This window comes from Poecile atricapillus, chromosome Z (assembly GCF_030490865.1).
Source record: "Poecile atricapillus isolate bPoeAtr1 chromosome Z, bPoeAtr1.hap1, whole genome shotgun sequence".
Taxonomy (NCBI): domain Eukaryota; kingdom Metazoa; phylum Chordata; class Aves; order Passeriformes; family Paridae; genus Poecile; species Poecile atricapillus.
Genome location: NC_081289.1, coordinates 40,627,253 through 40,652,133, shown reverse-complemented (window position 1 = coordinate 40,652,133; position 24,881 = coordinate 40,627,253). Strand labels below are relative to the sequence as shown.

General features: G+C 36.1%; 1 protein-coding gene across 1 annotated transcript in view; it reads left to right on the top strand.

Moving 5' to 3' along the window:
* LOC131572570 (leucine-rich repeat-containing G-protein coupled receptor 5-like) overlaps positions 1–24,881 on the top strand; it is a 90,706-nt gene that overhangs the window by 27,226 nt on the left and 38,599 nt on the right. The window contains exons 2-4 of the mRNA XM_058825819.1: positions 8,493–8,564; positions 22,738–22,809; positions 24,369–24,440. Of these exons, the coding sequence (XP_058681802.1) occupies positions 8,493–8,564; positions 22,738–22,809; positions 24,369–24,440 (216 nt within the window). The remainder of the gene's footprint in view (positions 1–8,492; positions 8,565–22,737; positions 22,810–24,368; positions 24,441–24,881) is intronic.

Genomic DNA, 24,881 nt, shown 5'->3' with positions numbered 1-24,881 from the left:
ACAAGAAAGAGTGCAGCTCTTTCTAGTATGATTATGCTGTCATAAGCATATGAAGAATATGTGCCAGCCCAATACAACACATGAAGTCTCTCTGCTGGAGATTTCTCCTTGGTAGGGTGATTTAGAACATCTCAGCCCTGCTCCTCGACCTGAATTGTTTAAAGATAGCTCAGGTATTTCAGTAGTCTGCCTATCTGAAGGGCAGCTGATCAGTTACAAGCAAAGAAAATGTCTGCAGACTAGATACAAGTGATGTCAGTTTAAGGTTAAGGATCTGATATTTATGTATAGTAAGACTGTTTTATACCAGTCCATGTGAAGGTATCTCATGATGAAAGTGAATTTTGATTACTTAAGAAAGAATAAATCATTACCTGATGGAGAAATACAGTGGTTTTAAGTGCATTATCTTTGTAAGAATCAAGCTACATATTTCTTGGCACTTACTGTTGCAGAAATTTGTATGTTCAGCTGGTCAGGGAAAGATCTGACAGTTTTGTCATTCCTCTGAGCTCTGTAGGAAGTGTTGGAAGAGGCTGTCAGCCAGCCAGGAGCTGGCAGATCTAGAGGCCTATTGTATTTCAGCTAGCAACCTCTGTCAGACATGAAGGGGAGATGTGCACATTAAAAAAGTCCACAACTTCCTGTATCTGAAGAATGTTTACAGTATTTACATCCTAGGTATAACATCAGCCTACATTAGTCCAAGCCAAACTGCCAACTGAAATAAACCGGTTCTGTTTCAACTTTCTTATGTGTTTCTCCTCTGTATTTGGGTTTGTGGAGGCACAAACACAAAGGTAGTAAACAAACTCAGGCAACTAATTTCAATTAAAACCTTTTTTTTTTTTTTTTTTCTCCTGCTGGCTATTTTTTTTAAATACAGATCAGTTCCCAGCTCTGGTTAAACAGCATCTTTACAAGGAATGAGCAGTTCTGGATTAGGGGAGAGATCAGGAGAAATTCTTTTGGTAGCAACACTGAATGAATGTGTTGATAATATGACATCCATTGGGTTGTCCACACAATAAAGAGAAGATTCTGTAAATAATTATTTCAGCTAAGCAACAGCACAAAAATGATCAAATTAGTATTTCAAAGTAGAACTCTCGTAGGTGTAATGTAGCATAGCATCATTTTCGCTGCTGAAATTCTTCAATTACTGTTCAACAACACAAGGTACAGCTAAATGGTAGTAAAAGTAGAAGTGACAGTGCTCTGCTAAAATGATTGGACATGATAATATTAATGGTGTTTTCCAGCCTAAACAAGTTCTATGGTTCTGAGCCTTTGATTCAGCACCAATGCATAGGAAGATGGAAACTTATAGGATAAGAGTAGTAAAGAAACTTAACAGCATTTTACTGCTAAATCATGTGACAAAAAAAAAAATAATCAGTTGAGATCAAAGGTATTGACTTGTCATTGACTCTTGTCTTTGCTGACTTTTATTTTTGCCATCTCCTTTACCAAACCAGAATTTCACTCAGAGTACATGTATTTTGCAGTGAACTATTTTGGGAATACCCAATGTATATATTCATGACACCTGCTACATTATGTCACACAAAGTGGAATTGTGCAGAGATCCTGTGTTGTGAAATTGGAACAGTCAGAGCATCATCCTGCTATACGTGGGATAATTAATCTCTCTGAGGGTGCCTGATGTAGTAATTTATCTTCTAGCTCTGGACCCAGCTCACTCATCTGGACTCTGGGGACCTTTGCAATGTAGGAGATGCATTTCCTGCCCTGAATACAGGTCTTTTGTGCACAGAGCTCCAGATACTCATGCTTACACCATCACCATTGAAATGTGTTTATAGTAGATGCTCTCAAAGTTCTTTGGGTTTAAATTCTTCAAATCCGTGCTGTGGAATTGAGTTGAGCAAATTAAGATGCACAAAATAAATTACTTACACTGTATCTTGTTATGAATGAAATCAGGCTGATCATGATCAATTTTCACCCTCAGCAGCCCCACAGAAGTAATCTTGGGTATTTTGGTAAAGATGAGTTTTAAAATTGGTTTGTGTAACTTATAATTTGTTCTGTACATAATTTATGGTTAGGTATTCAGACCAATTCACTACTGGTGAGCCATAATAGTTAATTTAGGAATTTATAAGTTTAGGGTTATATTTTGTATCTTTGTTTACACTCACATATATTCTGAATTAGCTTCTGCTGTAGACAAGGTGTAGCATGTATTATGCTGTGCTTTTTGTACATGTTCTCCTCTCATATAAATAACCATAATTTAGAAACAGCTTCATTGAAACCAGAAGGATGAAATTATAGACAGGGAATTAGAAGAAAATGGGACCCCCAGTTTCTAAAATGGATGAATGTGTCCAGTCATTCAGCAGAAGGGGGAAAAAAATGGTATTTTTGTCATTTATGTGGCAAATAGTTGTAAAAATAAGCAACATCTGGAGTGGCAGAAAATATTTTGAAACCAAGGGTTTCTTTTTCCAGACTTGGTCACATCTAATAAATATCTCTTGTCAATTTAACTGTGCTGTTCTTCATCAGAATAAGATAAACAGTACTTGATAAACAAGTAATGAAAACCACAATAAACATGCTGGCAGTTGTCTTCATAAATTACTATAAAAACTGATATTATTTTCCTGTTGTATATTGTTTCAGTATTTGAACAAGATTAATCATGTATGCAGTACTCTTATAATCTGTTTGAACTAGTGCAGCAGAAACAAGCAGTAACTCACAAAGTAAAAATGTACTCATACAATCTGTGGGCATAGCCAGGAGTTCCATTCAGTCCTGTTTTAACTGCCTCTGCTGACTTCTGTGTTATAAAATATTCCTTTAGTTATTTAATTTTTTTAATATGTGAGTTAAGTACAGCAAATGATTGACATGTCGGAATGTTTTTGTAACTTACCCTGGTAATTATTCTTTAGCAAACTGAGTCTTCATCCTCAAATGAACAGCCATGAATCAGCTTTGAAAGGAAATGGTTAATTTCATCTAGTGAGCATCATGAATTTTGTATTTAAAAAAAAAAAAAAATAAAGCAGAGAGCCAGAATCTTTTTACCTAAAATGATATGTCAGATACTTGTCAGATTAATTCAGCACTGGTGTGTTTGATCTGATCTTTGATCTTTACTTTCTTTTTTTGACCCTAATTGTTTCCTCTGACCTGCTCCCTCTGCTGGAGTCTTGGATAAACTGAATGGCAAAATTGTTTCCTGAAAAGATTAATCATGCACGTACTGTTTGATTTACATATGTTCTGCAGTCCAGATATAAGTAAGATTTTGATGGTTGTTTATATGGCAGAATTGTCTATGTTCAGGAATAATGCATGGTGTTCAAAATCGCTCTGTTACAGAGCTTCTGCGTCAATAAGCGAAATTTTGTTGTCTGTGACATCAGGGGAACTCAGTGACAGGTGTTGGGAGTGCAAAAGTCTGGCCAAAGCATTTTGTTACTTTGTGTTGAATCCAGATGTGGCCTATCAGCCTGCTTTGCCAGAATCCTGTGTTATATGGGCCAATACACAACAGCACAGAAGAGATGTAGACAGAGCCCTCCTGACCTTACCCTTGAGGTTTCCCTAAGTTCAAGATTCTTGATCCTTACCATATATTTCTATTTACAACTGCAGTGGCTGGAGCAAGCACCACTGGTGTGACCAGTTGGTGGAATGATTTAGTGGAATGTGAATGATTTAGTGGAAATTCATATCTTAATCATAGTTTACTATAGGATCCTTCAAGAAATTGCAGATGAATTTTGAAGCTAGTTATGAGAAGCGCTATGGTTTAATTGTCAGAAAACACAATTCTTATTTATGCACCTTCATACTCTTCCCTGTGCTGCTCTGCATGGGTGTATTGAACATGCAAATACATGACTAACAATTTTCATGTTGACTTTGAAAGATAATGCAATCTAGGAACGTTAAAATGAAAATATGGTCTTTTTTTCTTAGTCCGTTGACAGCTTATGCATTGTACTTTGGTATATTGGTGTAAATGCCATGATTGGTCAGTGTAATCTAATGAAAAGGGTGCTGGACAACTCAGTGTATTTTCCCTCTGTGTTGTATAAACATGTGTTTGGCTGTGCACATAGTCATTATGTGACTGTGTCACTTAGCCATTAGGTGTCTTAGTTTCCTTTCTTTCCAAAACGATGGTAATTATTATTCTATTTGTTTATTGATATCCTCAAATGAAAACATCTGTAGCAATTTGTTTGTAAGAAACAAGAACGTCTGTTACTACAGTGCTGGCAAACAGATTTATTTCCTTAATGTAGCTGTAGCATATGAAGATATTTTGCATGAAGGATGAAGCATTTGCATTAGTAGATGGCATGCAGTTAATAGCCAACATATTCTTCCATCGTACAGTGGAGCTAATACTAGCTATGTTCTGCCAGTACTAGAAACAAGTGCTGTGTTAAAAGGATGGGCCAATAGAGCAAGGGAAGAGCAGAAATAGGATTCACCTGTTTTCATTATTTTGTGTTACTACATTTAAGGTAGTGTCAAATTTTGCTGTAAATTAGTTAAGGAAATTGTCTTAGTTTAGAAACTGTTCTCAGCTGGTAACAACTAAGGGACTACATTCAATCTATTGACAATATTTTATGAGAGTGCTTTATCTTTCAAAGACTTACATAAAAAGAATTGTTAATACACCTTGGATGAGGCAAGCTTAGAAGAATCAAAATTAATAATCCTAATAATAAGTATTGATTTTTTTTTTAAATCAAACAGGTTGCAACTGTTTAAAAAATAGGTTACAAAATTAATTGTCTTTAATACTGGATTATTGTATTAGACATGGAATGGATAGACGAGTTTCTACCATTCAGTATAGTAGACATTTAGCCTAGTAGAAGTTTTTGCATGTATCCCTAGGCATACTTTTGTTCTCCTTTAAAAGACATAAATATAATGTGAAAAACTGATCTTTGAAGATGAATAGTCACTGAAACATCTCTTGTAATAACAGCTAATAAAAGCTTAGTAATGTGGCCTGCAGACTCATCTATTATATGTTTAGAACTAGTTCACTTAACTTGTTTTACTGGCTTTCTGGAATTCATTGTGAACTACTCACTTTTAAGATGGTAACTGGATGTTTTTTCAGTGTGTTTATGCATGGACAATAAAACTGGGGGAAACAAAGACCTGTTGTATTTGTCTTCTTGGGTGCTGTTTTGCAAATGCTCAAAATTTGCTCATCTACTCATCCAGAAAAAAACAGATAGATGCATGGTGTAGTTTTCAGTATTTTCTTGTTTTCAAATACTTAATCAGAGCTAAGATTAAATTAAGAGAAAAAGAGCTGAGATTCCTTTAATGAGTCACCAGAGACACTGCATGGTGATTGATTGGAACAGAGTATAATTAAGATATCATTATAGTGAGCCATATTGCCAATGTAGTCACTAAAGCAAAGCTTCTTATCTTTTGAAAAGATGAAAGTTTCATTTGCTGGTATATTGCTCTTATAGTCAGCAGCTGGCAACAAACTGCAGGAATGCTGATGGGAGAAGGGGCAATGCGTTCATCTCACTGTTTAAAATAACATTATTACCTTTTCAGTACGATACGGCAGCTCATGGTGGTTTTCATCAAGGTAGATGTGGGACTATGGCTGTCTCTATTCAGAGCATTTGTACACTTAGGGTATACTCCTACCGTATTGCTCCTACTGTCACCAGTGGGGTTTCTGTGTGCTGTGATGCTGGGAGATGGGAGTAGTTCTGTTACATTGACTTATTTAAAGGCTTTCAGTATTCTAATAATTCCAGGTTTTTCATCACTGTAGTTTGTAAGAGTCTACCAAGATTTGATACAAAATCAGAACCATTCCACTGAGGATGTTTAGCCAACTGGTACTGCTGGAGGAAGTAGAGTTTTGATTTCTGTTCCTGAAAGTTTCTCAGCGTTTTCTAATTGTCTCCCCCTTACAAGAGTAGCACATTGCCAACATAGACTGTAATGTCCTGTGTATTAGTTGCTGATATGTTAAAAGCTAATTTAAAAATAAATTATTGAGCAAGCTTTAATTTCTGTTACCTCCACCATCCCTGAAAGTATTTAAAAGATGCATAGATGTGGCACTTAGGGACATGGTTTAGTGATGAACACATGGCAGTGCTGGGTTAAAAATTGGACTGGATGGTCTGAAAGGTCTTTCCCATCCCAGACAATTCCATGATTACATGAAATATGCATAGGTACTGTTTAATAGTTTGGTTGCACAAAAACACCATTGTATGTTATGTTCCAAGAAAAGAATCATCTGGGAAAAAAAAAGTAACCAATCTAACAGAAGGAAATTATTTAACTGGTAGGTTTAAAAATAATTATAAATTGCTGTATTGTACACTGGGAAAAACGAGAGGTTGTCCTCCACCATATGATGTGGTACACATACTTTACCACATGAATGGAGTCCAAAAAGGAGACTAGGACATAGCAGCTCACTGTTGGCAAACCCACCTCTGGGGTCTAAAGATGTTATGAAGGAAAATACACTTGTTGATTTTCTCCATGGGCATCAAAGCACATAATGAAAGCCACCTTCTCTTGTTCTAATCCTCTTAAGATATTCAGGTCTGGTCAGTAGACTGCATCTGACTGGTTTGTCATGGGGTCCTGTGAATGATACAAGCAGACGAGTAATAGAAGTCAATATGCTAGAAAAAAATGACTGCAGGTTTGTCTCATCAGCCAGAGCACTGATTAATGCTGGGTTTGTAGAGTGTCCTAAATACATGTGCATCTGAAGACGAATCATTGCCATCTTTCACCAGGGCTTGCTTTTTAAGTCTAAAATATGATTTGGCATGTTTTCAAAAACCCATTAAGACATGTGTTGAAAATATCGCAATCAAAATGATCTTGTTAAAATATTGGGTTTATCTTAATATTCAGTAGTATATAATTCACTACCTGGATGAGTTGGTTTTTTTTGCCAAATAAATCCATGTTTTTGTTCCTTTGCCAGAATAAATCCTTTGAGCTTTTATCAAAGTGAAAGGGCAATAACCTGCTAAACAGTATGAAAGAATTAGGTGATAAAGTGTTACAGTAAAAAATGAATTTAATAAGTACACATTTCTCAAATTATACTTTGATTTTGAAGTGAATGCAGAAACCTTACTCAACAGTGATTTGATAATTGTTGAAAGTATTAACACATTTCCTTTATTTCAAAATCTCTATGTGAAATATGTTTCTAAATTATGCATTTTAAAATTCACCAAAAGATCAAACATCTAAATTAACTATGCTGACTGAAAGCATATATTCTGTAATGTGAAACAGACTGTGAATAATAAGAACTAGATGGAGTAGGAATAGAAATGCCTACCCACCAAAGTACAGATAACTTATTTACCTTGTAAGCTCTCAACAGCTGGAAGAAATAAAATTATCTAAATAGTACCCAAAGTAGCTGGAAACTATAAGCACTGCTACAAATGCATAGATATGTTTAAATAGTGGGGAGTTTTAAATTACTGCATAATGCTTGCATAAAATATGCAGGTCACTCCTAATTTTATTTTAAGAATCTACAGAAATGTTGATACAGTTGTGTAAGTTCCACACAGAATTTTATTATGCAATTTGTTTACAGTCTTGATGCTCAATGAAAAGCAATTATAATGATACTGTAGGGCATGGGGAAGATGGTGGAAAACAATGAAAAGGCAAGAATAAAAGGGTGTTATATGAAATTTAGTCTAAAACATAGCTTGAATGAGCTCTGACAGAGCTGATATTGCTGGTAGTTTCCTGTACCAGGAACTACCATGGAACCCCACCAGGAAGTGCATTACAGAGCAGGATCACATTACACCCTTGTTTTATGGTTCATTTCACTTATTTAATGCAATTTGAGTACCTGTAACAAAAGAGCACTCAAAAAGGGAATGTTTTTTATTTGAAAATATTTCTGTAAGTCATGTTGGGTTTTGGGGACACCTGATGTGCCTGGGTGAGGCAAGGCAGATCAACAAGTTCTGTGGCAAAAGCAAAGCATTTCCATATTCATAAAATTTTAAAGATGATGCAGATACTTTGTATCTGTTTGCTTTTGCCTGTCTACTTCAGTAAACCAAGTGTACTACAGTGCTACAACAACAAAAATCATAGTAATTTTCCTTTACTACTCCAAGTAAATTTTAATACAGTACAGTGGTTTATTAAAATTATGTCAACTAGAAGTGTTGTTTAGTGTTCCAGCTGATTTATAGAGCGTGATAAAACATTCCAAAATCTCTGGAAATGAGGAACATGCTACAGCCTGTATTGGTTTGACAAAGCTGTGTTCGTACAAAAAAGGAATGTTTAACGTGCTAAGTAGATAATGATTCATCAATTCTGGCAGAGGAACTAATTTTTATTAATGTAGTACTTAAAAATGTGTGGAATGAACAGCTGGATGCCACAGTTGTGGCATGCCACATTAAGTCTCTGTCTGTTTTCCCCTACAGTGATCTCAGTATGAACAACATTACTAAGCTGCCCTCAAACCCTGTGCACAACCTCCGCTTCCTGGAAGAGCTGTAAGTATCATTGTATCCTTGATGGCCATAGTCAGCACAAGACACATTCCTGTGTTTGTCTCTCCTACTTAATGTGGGAACCAGATAAAAAGGTGCAGGAAGGCTGTCAGCCTGACACTTTTGGCACATGCGGAAACACTTAGTTGAAAAAAAACCAATTGCTTGTGATTCTGGAAATGAACTTATAAAAGAGTTACCATGAGGCTACAACTTCTCTAAGCAGAGACAGAGCCAAACAAATTAAAATTTTTAAACAAGGACTGTTTAAAAGAGCTGGATTGCTTTTTGGAAATAGTTAAGCAGCAGGATATTAAAAGTTTGAATACTGGCTCATGTTTATTAAAATCCCAAGTAAAGCTGTAATCAAAACCAAAACCTGCTGCCTTGTTCTGCCAGTGTCAAGGACAATTGAGTCCACATTTCATAGTATGGAGGCTTCTTGTTCTGATCACTTTTAATTACTGTTTCCTTACTCTTAAACTTAGCATCCCTGAAGGCTGACTGTAGAGTGCAGAATCCTGGAAAAAGCTTAGTTACGCTATCTACTATATTCACCGTGGGGAAAAAGTTCATTGCGAAAACTTGCTGATCAAGCACAACATCAAAAGAGGAATGTTGGCTTGAAGTGATGGTGACTAACCAAAAGTGAAAAGTGTTGTGCATTCATGAGACCTGGATTTGGCAGTGACTCTAGTTATTATGGCCCAGGCTTAAAAGAAAATTTAGGTTTCTGAGGAGTGTTGGAGACTCTATAACTGATGCACCATAGATCTTGTGGAAAAAATCTGGCGCCTGTATTTGCATGAGTACCTCTAAATATTGATTAAAAGCCTTCTAGGAAATATGGCTTTTAAGTTTTTAGAACTGAAAACCTGCTCTTTTTTTTTAGCATGCTTAGCTGCTATCATGCCATAAAATTCATGTTAGAGGTGCAAAGTCATGATGCTACCCTTCTTGCAAATATATGGTCTGTTTTAAGCTATGAATGTGTACAGCCCTCTGCAATTTAAGTGGGTATTCCACTGACAACTTTCAGTGTGCTTGCTAACATTCAAATGAATTTTGCCACCTGGTCTTTCCAGCCAGCATCTACAAAAAAAAAAAAAAAAAAAAAAAGCCAAAAAAAACCAACAACAAAAAACCCACAAAAGAAAGAAAACCAAAAAACCCAAAAATCCCCAATCAAACCAAAATAATTGAAACTATTTTGTATGCTGACTTTGGACAATACCCTATTTGCAAGCAGGTTTTCCTTCCTTGTCTTAGTTTTATTCCTCTCAGCACTTCTGTTTGGAAAGCTTTATTTCATTTTATTCTTTCTCTCTTCCCTTTTCCTTGGTTATAGATATCTTTCTTGCCATTGGTGCAACTTTCAAATAGCATAACAAACATGAACATAATGCAGAGGGATGTCACACACCAAGTGTTAACAATATTAAGTGCATATGGAGTGAATCATGCCTCAAAGCCCCTGCTTGTGAAGTTCTTCATCATGTTCATGTTTACTTGTCCAATCTCCTGTCAATTGTAATAATCCTGCTAAAGCCTGCCAACCCAATTGCTCTCTGGCTATTAAAGGAAAGAATTTAAACAAAAGTTTAGGCTTTTCCTGGAAGGAAATTCTAATACAGCCAGGTTACCTTTACTCTTTCATTTTATGATTAGATCACAGAATCACAGAATCAGTGGGGTTGGAAAAGACCTTTGAGATCATCAAGTCCAACCTATGACCTAACACCACCTTATCAACTAAACCATGGGACTGAGTGCCACATCCTGTATTCTTTTAAAGACCTCCTGAGAGAGTGACTCCACTTCCCTGGGCAGCTAAATGACCCAAATTGTAAGACTTAAGTCACTGCCTGAGAAACTGTTCTGTGGTATATGTTTATCCTTCTAGTTTGTGTTCACTTTTAAAATAAGCTTAAAAAACTGAAGCCTTGGAAGATGTGAGGCAACTGATGTGAGGCAACTTACTGTGCTGAGAGATTGTTTGGTGATCAGAGGCATGCAATGCAATTCAGCCTAGTATTATATAGAAAAAGGTGCAAACAATGGAAAGGGAACTTCTTGTTTTATTCAGTTTTGAAGTATTGAGAGAACAGCCATTGTAGTTCTCATGCTCCCCTATATTAATTTGTGAGCACTGATTATACATATGAAAATTAGTTTTCCAATCCAGGCATTGCCACATGATTTTTTTCTTGTTTACCTGAGAAATCTATATTTCGTTTGTGTGGCTCTGTTAAAAAGTACTCCTGAAAAATGTAACTTAGCCCATAGTTCAGAAATCGTTAAAATAAGATTTTATGAGACTTTTGCTAAAGAAATGTTTCATAAAATTAAAATCCATCTTAGAAATGTCTATCTGATCTTTGAAGTACACAACATCAGGAGCTTGAAATGCAGCTTTCAGGGTTTTTCTAGTGTTGAAAAAAGTCTTACTAATCCCATTCTTAGAGATCTTGTTCAAACATCTGATAAAAGCTCATGGCTGAACCACTGAATTTTAGCTTAGATGTTGCATCCTCAGTGCCTGGTTTGGCAATACTATTAAGTGATCACCTTGAAAGAACTGAGATTTTGTTAAAACAGTTAAACTAATTGTTTTGATTCCAAAGCAGTGGCGTATAAGACAGGTCTGTTTAGCCAGTTCTGACCTTCCAGGCTGAATCTGATCCATTTTTACATCCAAGGTTAGACACCTCTACATGCAGCATTTTTGCAAACCTGATGATCATGACTGATATTTATTCTTAGCCAAAGACTGTGATCACTGAAGTAAAACATATTGAAATTGCTTTTAAGGTGCATGTTCCTCTGAAAATTTTGGAAAATGTTGAAGTACTTGGGACTTTCTAATTCTCAAAAAACATAAATTCTGAGCAAAGTCTTTTAATTTTGCTCAGAATTTATTTTTAATTGTGAAAATGATGGGCCTTTCAGATTTAATTTTATCTTAAAGCATATATGACAGAACTCCCACCAAGAAAGCAATGTTTTTCAGCCGCTTGATTATCAGCAAGTTGCTCTGCATGAACTTGTACAACACTATTAAGTCAAATTCTTCATTATAAATTGAAAATAACTGCAGATATTTATCAGTCTGACCGAATTCAAGACTCAATCTCATGTGGATTATTTCTAGACATATGTCATTACACAGGATGTGTAGAATGCCTGTTCTAATAGAACAGTGAATTTGAGTAATGCATGGAAAAAAGTTTTTTTAAAAAAATCTAAAGGGTGGGACTCTTAACAGTTTTAGAGGCAGCTACATCTGAGTGCAGACCTAACATTTTGCGATTAGTTACACTTCAAAGTAGTGCCTGAAACTATTTTATTTTATAAATTAATGTCTCAATGAAATGTGAGGAAGAAAGCCAATAATAATTTAAAACTATTTGAATCAGACCTACATACAAAATCTCTCCAACTAGATATATATCCACATATACATACATATGCATAAATATATGCACAGACACCCACACATGCACATATATAAGGTTTTCATTTTAATTTTAAACATAGGAACATTGCACAGATAGCTTCAAGTGATATTTAGTAAATTGCTATTTTTCGGCAACTTATATTGGGTGTTTTAGTAAAACAGCAACAAAAGACTGTTGTATTACAATTACTTTACTACAGAGCATGACAGTCCCAAATAATCTCTTTTCTACAAAATCAAGCAATGAAGTCACCCCAAATTATTTGCAATCTACATAAAAGTGCAAGAATGTTTTCTGACACACGTGGTTATTTTGAAATAATCTTAAAATCAAATAAATACATATACAAGTTTTTTATATTGATCTTGGCATTATTATAGTGGTCTCTCAGGCAAAAGTGCCTTTAAAGATACAATTTACTGTAATACAGAAGTGCAGAATTGCAGATACAATACATAAGAGATGTATTATGTGAATCTTACCATGATTTGTGTTGAAATCCCTTTACACTCCAAAAATTGTCAAGAAGCCACTATATATGTGAAAATGAAGTCCTGAATTACCAGGCATGATCCATTATGGACTGGTTTGGGATTTTTTCTTTTTACTTCTCCCTCTTTTTACTCTTTCTCACTGCAAAGATGTTTTCAAAGGGTTAATGGGAATTAGGTGTTCTTTTCCCCACTGACGTTGAGTTGTGGGACTGAGATCTCTGGTCATGTACATTTTTCAAAACTGAGAGCATTTGCTCTTGAGGTTCTGTACAGTCTTTATTTTTGTACTGGTGTAGGCATATTTGACTAGCATTGAAAACAGATTCTGTGCTTTTAACTATAACATAAACTGTTAGAAAACATGAAAGTGCTGCAGCCATAGTCCAAAACTTTTTTGAGAAATTGGGAGAATCATGTAATTTACTTTTAATAATTTTGGAACGTTATCATTAAATACTAAAATATTTCCTAAAGGTTAGTCTGCATATATTTAAAAACCCCTAAGGCAAGAGTAAAAATGCTGGCAACTGACATGCAAAACTAAAATAAAAATAGTATTATCTAGTGTTCTCAAACTGTCCACACATTCCAGTGTCACTTCAATACCAGTTTTACAGTTCTTGCACAGCAGGTGGAAATTGGTTTGTGTCACCTCCATCAGCTAAAGTTTCAAGAGCTGTCACTGCTAAATGACTTGTGATCCCCTGGATAATTTCAGAGCGGTGCACAATCTAACACCTATGTTGTGAATTCAGTTTCTTTATATAAATAGCAAATTTGGTTTCTTCATATGTGCATCCATGTGGATCAGACTGTGTCACTGTGTTCAATATATGATGTTTGTCATATATATATGATGTTTGTAAGAAGTGTCTGTCACCAGCCCAGCAAAGGGCCCATGGCACACGGTAAATTCTGTTGCTGCAAGACAGATTTTGTTGATACCTGAGGACAGTGGTTTCCCAGCTTTGCTTTAATACAGGGCTGCACTCCAAGTACGGACAGAGAGAAGTGCACCTGTTGTCTTGAAATATGTTGGTAAAAACATAAGAAGATGTTTACCTAGTTAATCAGTTGGAAACAATGACAACAGTTTTCTCCCCTAGTTTTTGCACACACAGTTTAGGTTTACTAGAAAAGAACAGACACAAACATGGAAGATTCCTGCTGTATGGGCTAACAACTTGTAACCTTTACATCCACAAAACAAGGGCCCTGATGTTATGGTGCTCTCACTGCTTCTGATGCCATCCTTTCGATGCCAGCAAAGTGAGTAACAACAAGGAACTTGCCCATGTGGATGTGTCAGCCTGACATCTTCCAAGCTGCCCTTTTTGCCATCTTATCAAGAATAACATGATGAGGAACAGGGGAAAAAAAAAAAAAAAAGGGAAAGAGAAAAACAACAGAGCAAATGCCTTACTAAATCAGAGCTGCTTGCATTTCTTGTTGAATAGCTTGTGCTGACAGATAATTATTCTGGAAATGTTAATGCAAATTGCACAGAGAGTAACCTTGACGCTAGAACTGCTGTGCATCTGTGGGGTAAAGGGGAAGAAGGGGAGATGGTGGGGTAGGAAAAGGATAAAAGAAAACTGAAAACATTCAGATATACTTGCAAGCAGAAGCAATAATTATTCTAGGTTGATGTCCAAGAAACCTTGTCAGTGCTGCTGCATTACTCGTATTGGGTGTCTGTTGAAGTTTGGTTTTGGCTTGTAGCTTATAAATGCTTTCTGGTACTTGTAATTTATTATCCAGCAATATTCATTAGGAACTTGTTTAGAACATCAAAAAGAGTCACTGGAAGTGCTTTTTGTGTTTTGAGATCAATACAGATACAGTGACATTACACTTAATTAAACTAGGGTGAAGTGTGCTATATATCTGTAGATCCTGAGGCAGGATTTTAATTTAAGTCTTACACATTCATTGTGTACTGCAGTAGCAAGTATGCAGAAATAATTTCCTTTTTTTTGTCAGTGGAAGTTCAGCCTGTTTGTAAACTGCTTAATTTCAGTGCAGTGAGAACTTTTGATACCTACATGGGTCAATTTTTTTCACTTGCTTAGGATGATGGGTACGGAATTCAGATCACATTTATATCTAATAAGTTCTCGAGCACAGTAGAACCAAATTCTTCCCTCTAAGTGGTTGGGTTTTTTTAATTTCAAAAGAGAAGTAGCTGTAATTCCTCCAGAAATTCATTGCTGTTGCCTCATTGAACCACTCAGAAAACAGCAGCAATCTCAAAACCTGGACCTACACAATTTGTGTTCTTTGCCTGTCACACTGAAATGACTAAACAGCTAATACATTTTTAATTATTTTCAGTTTGACCATTCTGTGTAGTGTTGTACTACACTTCAGCCAGTTTCTGCTGTTAATGGTTATTATTTCCTGTCTTTTCTGATGATAGTGACACTACTGGGATAAAACCAAAACCAGCATCAGAAGCGTAAATGACACTTGGGAGACCCAGCCTAGGAAATATTATGTATATGATCCACCATTTATTGCTCCAGGTTGCTGTAACATTTAAATACTTAGAAATTTTAACAATTTTAAGATCGTTCTGAGAGCTGTGATTTAGTGACAACGTTCTTCAAACACCAAAGTAGTGCCTCTAAATGATTGTATCCATGGGATACAATCTGCTGGGAATCAGTGTGGGATGTCCTGGCCAGTGCTGGAGTCCCTCCTGAGAGTTGTGCTTGCTGCAGCTGGAAGGCAGGTACTTGGATACCTTGGATACTGGATACAGGAGAAAAACCTGCTTGTTGTCAGTGTCGGCTAGGGACAGCTTCACAAAGGAAGAGATCAGTTGTCTTTAGCAGTGACTGGATCACAGCCATGCCAGACGCAGAAAGAGCGTGTGCCTTTTTTAAGTGGAGAAAGAAACAGTATGTTTTGAACCAACCAACTGACAAAAATCTGTGATCTGTTTCATCAAAGCCAGTTCAAGATCAAATGCACACTGATTTCATTCCAACTGCTTTAGGTCTGTTGGAGTTATTCCAGTTTACACCCTATGAGAATTTGGCACAAGCATTTTAAAAGGCAATTAGGCCCTAAAGCAAGAGCAGACTGTGTTGTATTTGAATTTCTAACTGAACTGTAAGTAGCAATAAATATAACATACAGCACAATTATGACTTGCACACTCTCCCTTATTCAAGGAAAGGAGAATATCTTTACATTTTCTTCTTTGATCTCTCTAAGCATTACATTTCTTTTTATATTACTGTAATTTTATAGTTTTAATTAACATGACAGATTGAAATATAAAAAGATAATTAAAATACAGACTAACATTTAAATTCCTAGGGTAGCAAAGTAATTCTCAAAAAAAGTTTTGAAATATGTGCTGATATCATCTGTGAATTATTAACACTTTAATTAATCACCCATTAATTCATACATTGCTATTGCATTGGCCTGAGAATAATCATTAATACATATAAAATGAAACTCTTATCCCAAAATTTTAGTTTACTTTGGTTATGTGCTATATGTATATCCATATTGTCAAAGATTTTTTGATGTAAGTAGCAGGAACATTTCATGTTACCTATTTATCGATGTATATGCAAGCTGAAGAAAATTAGAAATAAAAATATATAAATTATATATTGACTATATATTTATATAAGGGGAGTAAATATATGTGTAGTTGTGAGCTTGTGTACCTTTAACAAAGTTTGACAGGAAACAAAATTGAGGTAAGATTTTAGATTAGTAAATTGTTCCTTGAACAAAGGCAATTTTTTAAACCAGAAAAAGTTGTTAGAGAAAAAATATTTTAAAAATTATGTTTTCTTGTTACACTTCCATGTTGTTCCTCCCAAAATAGTCATTTTCCCCATTAGAAATTGGGGTAGTAGGTTTAGGATTGATAGTAGTGTTATTGGTGTAGCTCCTCAGAGAGAAGTAAATTACTGGCAAATATGATACTGTGGCAGGATGCAAATGGGAGCCCCATTTCTTCTTGTGTCAGCACAAATTTTTTCCCCAGACTTCAATGAGACTGATTTCACCATGGATCTTTATCAGGTATTTAGAACAATTATGGCAGTTGGAGGAGGCAGATCAGGCTTTTAAGAAAGAAGTTTCAAATTACAAAAGAGAGTTTCTTATCTGTACACAAGGTATAAAAGACACAGTCCATGATTACATTAATTTTAATGGAATTTTCTACATACTAGTGTCTTAGCACCAGATTCAGGAGCATACACACAGTAGAACAGCCCCATCTTTTGGGGCTTTTACTGTCTCAAGCCTTCTGAACTTTCAATTTATATTCACCAGAAAAAAGTACTCTATTCGCTTTTCTGTCTGGAGAGGTTGTTAGCTGTATCATGTATTGACGTAAATGATGAATGTAACATCTGTTTTTCAAGAAAACATACAAATATAAAGCTGACTGTATTGTGACTCTCTTGGTATTAACCTAGTCATATATATAGATGTAGATACAGAAATTGATATATAGGTATAAACATATCCATGATAACATTGTCTTAGTGTGTGCAGTCTTTGCTCTCATTCCTTAAATAAAAGCAGCCAGCCAGTTAGTGAACAGAAGTAAAATGCAGAGTCAGAGACATACAGAAAGGATTCTAGTTCACAGAATTATTCTTGTAGAAATCTTGTAGAAAACTTTGCATGCTTCAAGAATGATTTCAGATTGCACTCACAATTCCATTGTGTATAGGATATTGCACTGCATGGAAACCGATAAAATATAATGCAACACAAGTGATGCAATGATATGTAACCTAATCTGTATTAAAAGGCATGCACTGGCATTAGTCTAGAAGCATTGAGTCAGTCTGGTATTCATATCATAGTTTACTGGGAAATACTAAGAGTCAAATATATTTATCAGATATTTGAGTGTAATGAATTTCTACTTAATTGTATCTGTTCTGAAATACAATTACAACAGGTTCACTGAATTTTCACTTTCACTGGTAATGAAGCTTGACTCCTTTTACATTGTTTATTCTCAGTATATGTTGAGCCACACTGAGATCCAGTGTCATCTATTCTATGTTTCAGCACCTTGCAATGTTTGATAAGTAACTTGTCTCAGAAAATTCCATTGTTCTGATCCTGTTAGAACACAGTATGAATATTGACGAATGTAAACATATGCTTTTTCCCAAGGACACAGTTACCTCCCTTTCATGTCTTTTCTTTAGGTTTGATACTACTAGATGCTTGATCAGCATTTTTTGGACTAGGTCTTACTTAAGCAGAGAAGGAAAGCAACCACTATTGGTATTGTACTGTCACTGTCTTCTGCAGACTGAGAAAAGTAGCTGGGTTAGATTTCCCATAGGTTCTTTCTGTAGTTAGTGGAAATGTGTTTTCTTTATTAAATGCCACAGTTTTTTATCTGTAGAGAAGACTTTTTAGTGTTTCAAGTTCACCTTCATCCCGGCAGGTATGGAGGAAATAATTGGTACCAGGTGAGGTTTGTCCTGGTGCATAAAACATCCACACAAAAAGCTGTTTTGGATTGGCAAAAAAAAATTATTGTACTAGAAATGTAAAGTTGACTGTTCTCTGTCACAACTCGTATTTATTTGCTTCTTTCTGATGAATGAAGTTTTCCTTTTCAGACAATCAAAGGAAAACAAGAAAGAGGTTTCTGATAAATTTTGGAGCTTTAGTTCTCTTGTATGGGAGTGTTCTTTTGACTGGATGACCACCATTTAATAAAACTAAGACAGTGCAGGAGAGGTCAGAATATGTCAAAGGGGTCAACAGATGGGGAGCACTCAAAGGAGAACAAGACACACCATTTCTTATATCTGATCATAGGCCATGAACATGACCTGCAGCACTACAACTATTCCAATAGTGCACACTGATTGCCAGTGTGGCTCAGTAGCATTGAAAGATGTTTTATAAATTACTGCCATTTGAAAGTATGGAGTTGCTTTTCTCTCAGTTCATTTATTTTACATCTTTTAGAAAGAAACTTGCAGTAGTATAAAAACTATGCCTAAGCCAAAAGTATCCTGGCTTCAAGCACAGCATGTAACAACTGCTGAATGAGGTGGCTCTTCCCTGTAAACTTTTCCAGCCTCCGTTCATTTGCAAGATTATTCAGAGCAGTGCAAGTAAAATCTATTAATGCAAAAAAAAGGATTCTTTTTCATTACTTACATTAAAGACCTGTGACATATTTAAGCCTGAATGGGATATCTCTGAGAGATTTTTAAACTAATGTCAGAAATGCTTAAAATAGAAGAACTTTTAAAAGTGGATATTCAAAATTGTGCAAACATTAAAAGTCAACCATTTGGTTATGTAAGTTCTAAAAACAAACAATTTCATTTTTGCTCTCAGAAATTATTAACTAAATATTCAGCTATGGGGATAGGTACTCTGTCCATTTTCATTTGTTCAAGGAGAAATTATACCTACCCATTCAGACTAAAATTACTATCCAAAGTACATCCAAAATTCAATAAAATACTGGGCAACTTCCCTCAAATAATTTAGCTAATGGAAAACAAAATCCCTGAAGTGGAGAAGAGTAAACCCTAGTAGACACTTGATACATACTGTAGTGTCAACAAAGGGATGAATTTTCCCTTATGCCAAGGCTGAGAATAGAAACACAGTAATAGCAAGAAAATGCTGAAAGGAAGACATTAAAGATTTTCAGGAATAAATAAGCCAAATTTCCTGAGCTTTGCAGCATGCCATAAAGGGCTCATGTGCTAACTTCTATCCAAGAATACTAAAACAATTAGACAACCATCCAAATGAATAATTTTTGCAGATTTTTACAAAATACTACAGTGCTGGGGAATTCTAATGGGCTGGGAAGATGCTACTATTGTGCCAGAGGTTGTTTCAGAGAGCATCTTGGGAATGCATAGGTGCTTTTGCTGATCTTGTTCCAGAGAAAATCATGAAAAGTGCATAATGGAAAAGCATTTTGCATGGTAAATGAAGGTCAGACAACATCATTACATCAAAAATAATTGTTGCCAGATGTCTGCCTTTTCTGACACTGTCAGGTTGCTTGGTGGGAGAACTACAAGGACATATATATCCATGCATGGCATTTATGATACATTTGATGTTGCCCTATGCTGAAGTACGTAAGGTTGTACATGAAAAACATGATCTGCTGCTGCATCAGCAGAGGAATGTCATATAGGATAGTTCTAAGTACTGTCTGTAAAATTAGTGAGAGCTCTTTTCAAATTAAAAAATATTCAAAGCAGAACTTCAAGAATGACCTGAGGTTAAAAAAAAAACTCCTAAGGAGTAAATACAGAAGTTGTGCCTACCAGAAAGTTTAACATGTTGCTTCTGCATCTGTCTAAAGTGTTTGTACAAGAGACATTTTTAATAATTAGGAAGTTGTGATCTAAACGGAAAAGAAGCAAAAAATTTTTAAAAGGGTTGTAATCTGAAAAAAAACACAAGAAATAAAAATTACATTTTAGTTTAACAGTTTAGGTAACTACCGCTCTGAACTGCTCAGGAGCATGGCTGTACATTTTCAAAAATGCCAAACATTAAGGTTTGCTGCAGAGAGCCACAAAGATGCTCCAAAGCTGGGAAAAAGTTAGTATTTAGATATTGATATGAAACGTTAAAGCTGCACAGTGTCCCAGTTGTATTGCCACGGTCCTGCATTTACAGGTAATTTCCACAGCCCTTCTCCAGGAGCTCTTTAAATAGGTCTGAGTTTCTCAGCTAGCCCACTTTATGAAGAGTATTAAGTTCAAAAGGGGTATTAATTAACATGTAGTGCATTCAGCAGTTTGCATTGCCTCAATTATGAGTGAAGAAGGGGTGGCAGCCTGAAGGAGCACACTCTTGAGTCTTCAGACATGTGGGTTTAGTTCTCTGTTCTTTATCAAGTTTTCCATATGACACAGCAGTAATTGAAGGGGAAATCTCAATACCTGCCCCTTCTTATTTTTCTCATAAGGTTTTGCAAACTCGTAACTTTCTGGTTCATCCAAGCTCATGTCCAGAATTCTGTCCAATCATGTCATTAAAATGGCAGAGCAAAAACGTGCTGTGGGGATGAAGTAGTCTTTAGGTTTTCTTTTAAACAACCATATCATAAAAACTGAAATCAGAATTAGACAGGTCTCAACCTCTTCTCGTTAGTGATCCACAAAAGGCATTTACTGTTAGGAGCACAATCTATTGTGCCTAACATAGCACATGCCTTCTTGATCCTAACAACCCAAAAGTCATTGCTATTTGTGTTCAGAATGGAAGCTGAAGCTTGCAGAGGGCCCTCTCACATCTGAAAAAAGGCCCTCACATCTGAGCCTGTGAGTGCCTCATCTTGGAGTAAGAGTGAACCAGATTTGGCTTACACATCCACCTGCAGGAATTCAGCTGTATGTGCCCGATACCAGGACATCTTCAGATGTCTGGAGATCAGACTCCATTACACTCTGCAGTGAGAGACAAGCCCAGCAGCTCTGTCTGATGCTGATTGTCATTGAAGAGCAAATTACCTTCATGTAACAGAGGTAGCTCAACGTTACAGGTTATGTAGCTCAGCAGGGATGTCTATACAGGAAAAAAGCCTTTTCCACTAACTGAAAAATCCTGAAAAGTCTCTGGAGTTAAGATCTAGATGTTTTCTTTTTATTTTCTTTCTTTTTTTTTTTTCAACATGTAGCCAAATATACCTTTTTATTTGCTGTATGAAAGGAGTGGTCAAAAGCAAGGTGGGCACAGGACCCTGTAGTTAGCTCAGGGAAAGCTCAACCCTAAAAGAAGACAGCATTTAAGGGCCAGTCAGTGCTGGATCTTTGGGACTCCAGTCAAAAGTACTTGGCCTTTTCTATGAACAGTATTAGCAAATCAGGTGCCTATTTCAGCGCTGTAGGTTCCTCTCTGGCAGGGTGGTACCTAAGGAACCTCCTGGGACTAGTCCTGTGCTCTCCTAAGGGGCCAGAGACCAAATCAAATGTGAGCTCTGGTATCACATCAGCTGGGCTATGGGCTCTGCAGTTCTGGTGTGCAGTATCTTGGCTGATGGGACGTACAATTCACTTGGCTTAAGTGTTCTGCAAAGGGGGTTACATCATATCAATTTGTCTTTTTTTGTCAGCTAGGAGCACACATTGGGTCCCTACTGACTCAAGGTAACTTTACTGGGAAGTGTCCCTTAGCAGATTTCCAGGTAGGGTACAGGCATCACAGCAAATTCAGGCTGAGTTGCAATGTCAGATGCTGAATGCAAGATCACAAAATGGGTTGGGTTGGAAGGAGCTTTAAAGACCATCTAATTCCAACCCACTTCCGTGGGCAGGGACACCTTCCATATACCGTGTTGCTCAAAGCCCTATCCAGCCTGGCCTTGAACATCTCCAGGATCCTCCGGAGCTGCACTGATGGAAATGGCATTATTTCATATCAAATAAATTCTCTCTTTCCTAGACACAAACCTTACAGAATGATGCAGTCTTTTTTTGTTGTTCTTTTGTTGTGTGTTTTTTTGGTTTTTTTTGTTTTGTTTTTGTCAGAGTAACATGCTTTACAGAGGTATTTGGTGTACTTACCTAGGACTGTAAAATACCTTCAGGCAATCTGAGAACAAGATGCAGTAGAAGTAGGGGGGAAAAAAAATCTAACAGATACATTTTTTGCCAACCTCTTACACATCTGCTTGCAGGAAAAACTGTTATTCCACCAGTACAGCATTTTTATGTGTTGTTATTTCAAAATGAACTTTAATCATTGTTATGTACAGATGAGTGAACTGTTCATGGAAATCATACATGCACAATTCCAAAAGTTCATGCATGTAAGTCCTATGATACTAGTGGGTGCCACTATGTATTTTAGCTGCTGGGATTGCTCTAAATCCTGAAAAGAATATGAATAATTCAATGTACATTGTAAACCATAAACCAAATTTGCAATGAAAGTGAATTTTTTTCTCTGCAGTCCAGCTTTCTGTGGATCAACTGTGCAGTAACAGGCTTCTTTTTTTGAGGGGGGGGAGGGAGGAAGTTTGTTTGTTTGTTTGTTTGGGTTTTTGGGTATTTTTGGGTTTTGTTTTTTTGTTTATAAAAGTGTATTAATGACAAAACTAGGCTCTTAAGCCACTGCCTCTGGCATCAGTTGCTCAAACATAGCTGTGTTGCACTTTTTAGCAACCAAATTAATTCCACATGAAGAGAAAAACTATTCATTCTTTTCCTTTTTCAAACTTTGCAGACGTCTTGCAGGAAATGGCTTGACATACATTCCTAAGGGAGCATTTGCTGGCCTTTTCAGTCTTAAAGTGCTGTAAGTAAACTGTGTGTTGTTTGATATATTTCTGATTTCCTTAAATGCTCTAGGGGACTAATTAACCAGTGAAGTTTTGATCAAGTAAATTACATATTTTGATCAGCTCATTTTGAACAATTCAATTGAAGATACATATGAACACCATTAAATCTTTGTTTTTTCACATAGAAAGTATCCTAAACAAAATTTGGAAAACATTAATGGCATTCTAAAAACAACTTGCCCATCAAGTAGATGTGTCTGTACAATATCAAAGGTACAAACTGATTCAGTTAATAGTTTCTTTAATTATCTCAAAAGTACTGATTTCAGCTGAACTTTTCAGGATCACACAAAACTGGGGATTTCCTTTTCTTGAGAGACAAGGGGGGAAAAACAGTATTGTAAACAACACAATGTAATTTAAAACACAATTCACATTTCATATATTGTTCTTTGCAGTGTAATGACTATCAGATAAATTATTAAAAATATTACAAAAGCATGTATTATTTGGAGTAATAAGACAGGATGTATACTTAATTAAATTACTAGCAGGCTACATCTCACAATGTTTACACAACGGGGGATCTTTGCCCATGTAAAGTTCACAAAAACTGTATTATTAGCAGGGACCAGCAGCCTCCTAGGCAGTGTCAAGCCAGGCCTGATGCTACTGTACAAATCTCTACTGAAAAAATACTTACAAGGAAAAGAAGCATGAAGAGATTCCCACTCCATCTACTTCTGAGTTGGCGAGCTCTAACTCTTGTTGGCCCAAGCAGATTTAGGCCTGCCAAAAATTATTTCATTTACAATGTCCCATTGAATATGCCTCCTTTTGAAGGCAGCATGTACTACTTCAGATTTAGCCACATAGAATGTTTATAGATGTAGTTGGTCCAAATAAGGATGTTAGGTAGTGTCACTGAAACCATATTCAAAAGGAGGAAAATATTCTTTAGGAGTGGAAGGCGATTTTTCAATCTTTGCAAGGAAAATTATGTGATATTTCAGAAAAAAGATTTGTCAAGTCATTGCTAGCAACCTTTGGTTTGAGAGAATTTATTTCCCTTAAAAAAAAAAAGGCAGTTTATTTATAGAAATAAAATTTTATTCAAACTAAATCATAAATGCCTCACACAGTTAAGAGTTAGTTTGCCATTGTTGCATTTTCCTGAGTAAGGATTTCAAGGGTCAGTCCTTCACAGTTTCATCAGAAGAGAATCACTCCAGAAGGATAATAATATCAGTAAACGAGAATGAAAATTTCAGAGTCACTGGAGGCAATTAGGCGGTTATAAGCCCTATTGAAAGCAAATCGGATTTATTCTTTTAACATCCTCAGCTGCTTTGAAAACCCTGCTTAAAGCTGATGCCTAGCTGTTAACAAAGCTGATATGCTACAGGTATTTGTTTGCTTTGAAGAGAGCAGGCCTTTGACGGGGCAGGGGAATGAACTATTAGTGAAACTTACTTTGTAATCTTGAAGTAGGACCAGTACAAAGAATGTAAGCTTGGAAGAAAATTTGCAGTAGAAAGAAATTATCTTTGCTTTTGTGCTACTCAAAATGTAGGATGCTGCAGAATAACCAGCTACGCCAGGTTCCTACCGAAGCACTCCAGAACCTGCGCAGCCTGCAGTCTCTGTGAGTATTCCTGATTAATCAATTTGCAACCTTGCATGAACATTAATATACAATTACCTAATAATTATATGTTAATATTACTTTGTAATGTGCTGGATCAACCTTTTCTTGTAATTCTCTTTGAGCTGCTTTTCGAGAGAATTGTACTCTCAATTAAACATCAAAAGTGATTGATTTCATTCCAGTAGTTTCATGACACTGGTGGCCTCTTTGTGGTGTTATAGACTGGTTCAACCTCTGAGAAGACACTCCTTGGCCTGCAATGCTTTCTGCCAAGAACATGATTTCTTGTTAGTATTCTCTACCAGGGAAGAGAAGGAATCCCAAATTACTCCCTTCCTTGTTTTTTCGGGTTTTTTTTTTTTTCATTTGGTATAATTTTTTTCTTTTTAAGCAGTATGGAAAACACTAATAACTCATGAAACAAAGTGTACTAGAAGA